Raw genomic sequence first — 366 nt, 5'->3', positions numbered from 1 at the left:
TGCGCGCTCTGCGCCGCCGCCGCCGCCGCAGCCGCCGCCGCGGCCGTGGCAAAGAAGCAGGCTGCGGGCGGCAGGAAGGGCTGCGGGCCTGCGCCGCCGCTCTCCATCTTGGCAGAGCTCTCCATGCGCAGCGGCCGGCGAGGAGTCGCGGGATCGGAGCGATCCGGGGACGCGAGGTGCGGGGCGCGCGCTGGGGGGACACAGACAGGACCGGGGGGCCACGAACAGAGAGGGAGAGAAGGGGAGAGATGAAGAGGGAGCCCGGGGGGAAGTTACAAAAATACAGAATCCCCGGGAGACTTCTTAGGGTGGAGCAAGGAAGGTGCAGCTGCTTCACCTCCTGCCCCCTCCCCTCCTCCCTTCGCA

At 70.2% G+C, this 366-nt stretch overlaps 1 protein-coding gene across 1 annotated transcript in view; it reads right to left on the bottom strand.

Annotated features, from left to right (window-relative positions):
* ASCL1 (achaete-scute family bHLH transcription factor 1) overlaps positions 1-125 on the bottom strand; it is a 767-nt gene extending 642 nt beyond the window's left edge. The window contains exon 1 of the mRNA XM_007454271.1: positions 4-125. Coding sequence (XP_007454333.1) covers positions 4-125 — 122 coding nt within the window. The remainder of the gene's footprint in view (positions 1-3) is intronic.
* Positions 126-366: the final 241 nt, after the last annotated feature.

The sequence above is a fragment of the Lipotes vexillifer genome, unplaced genomic scaffold (assembly GCF_000442215.2).
Source record: "Lipotes vexillifer unplaced genomic scaffold, Lipotes_vexillifer_v1.1 scaffold492, whole genome shotgun sequence".
Lineage (NCBI taxonomy): Eukaryota > Metazoa > Chordata > Mammalia > Artiodactyla > Lipotidae > Lipotes > Lipotes vexillifer.
This window is presented reverse-complemented; position numbering and strand designations above follow the sequence as displayed.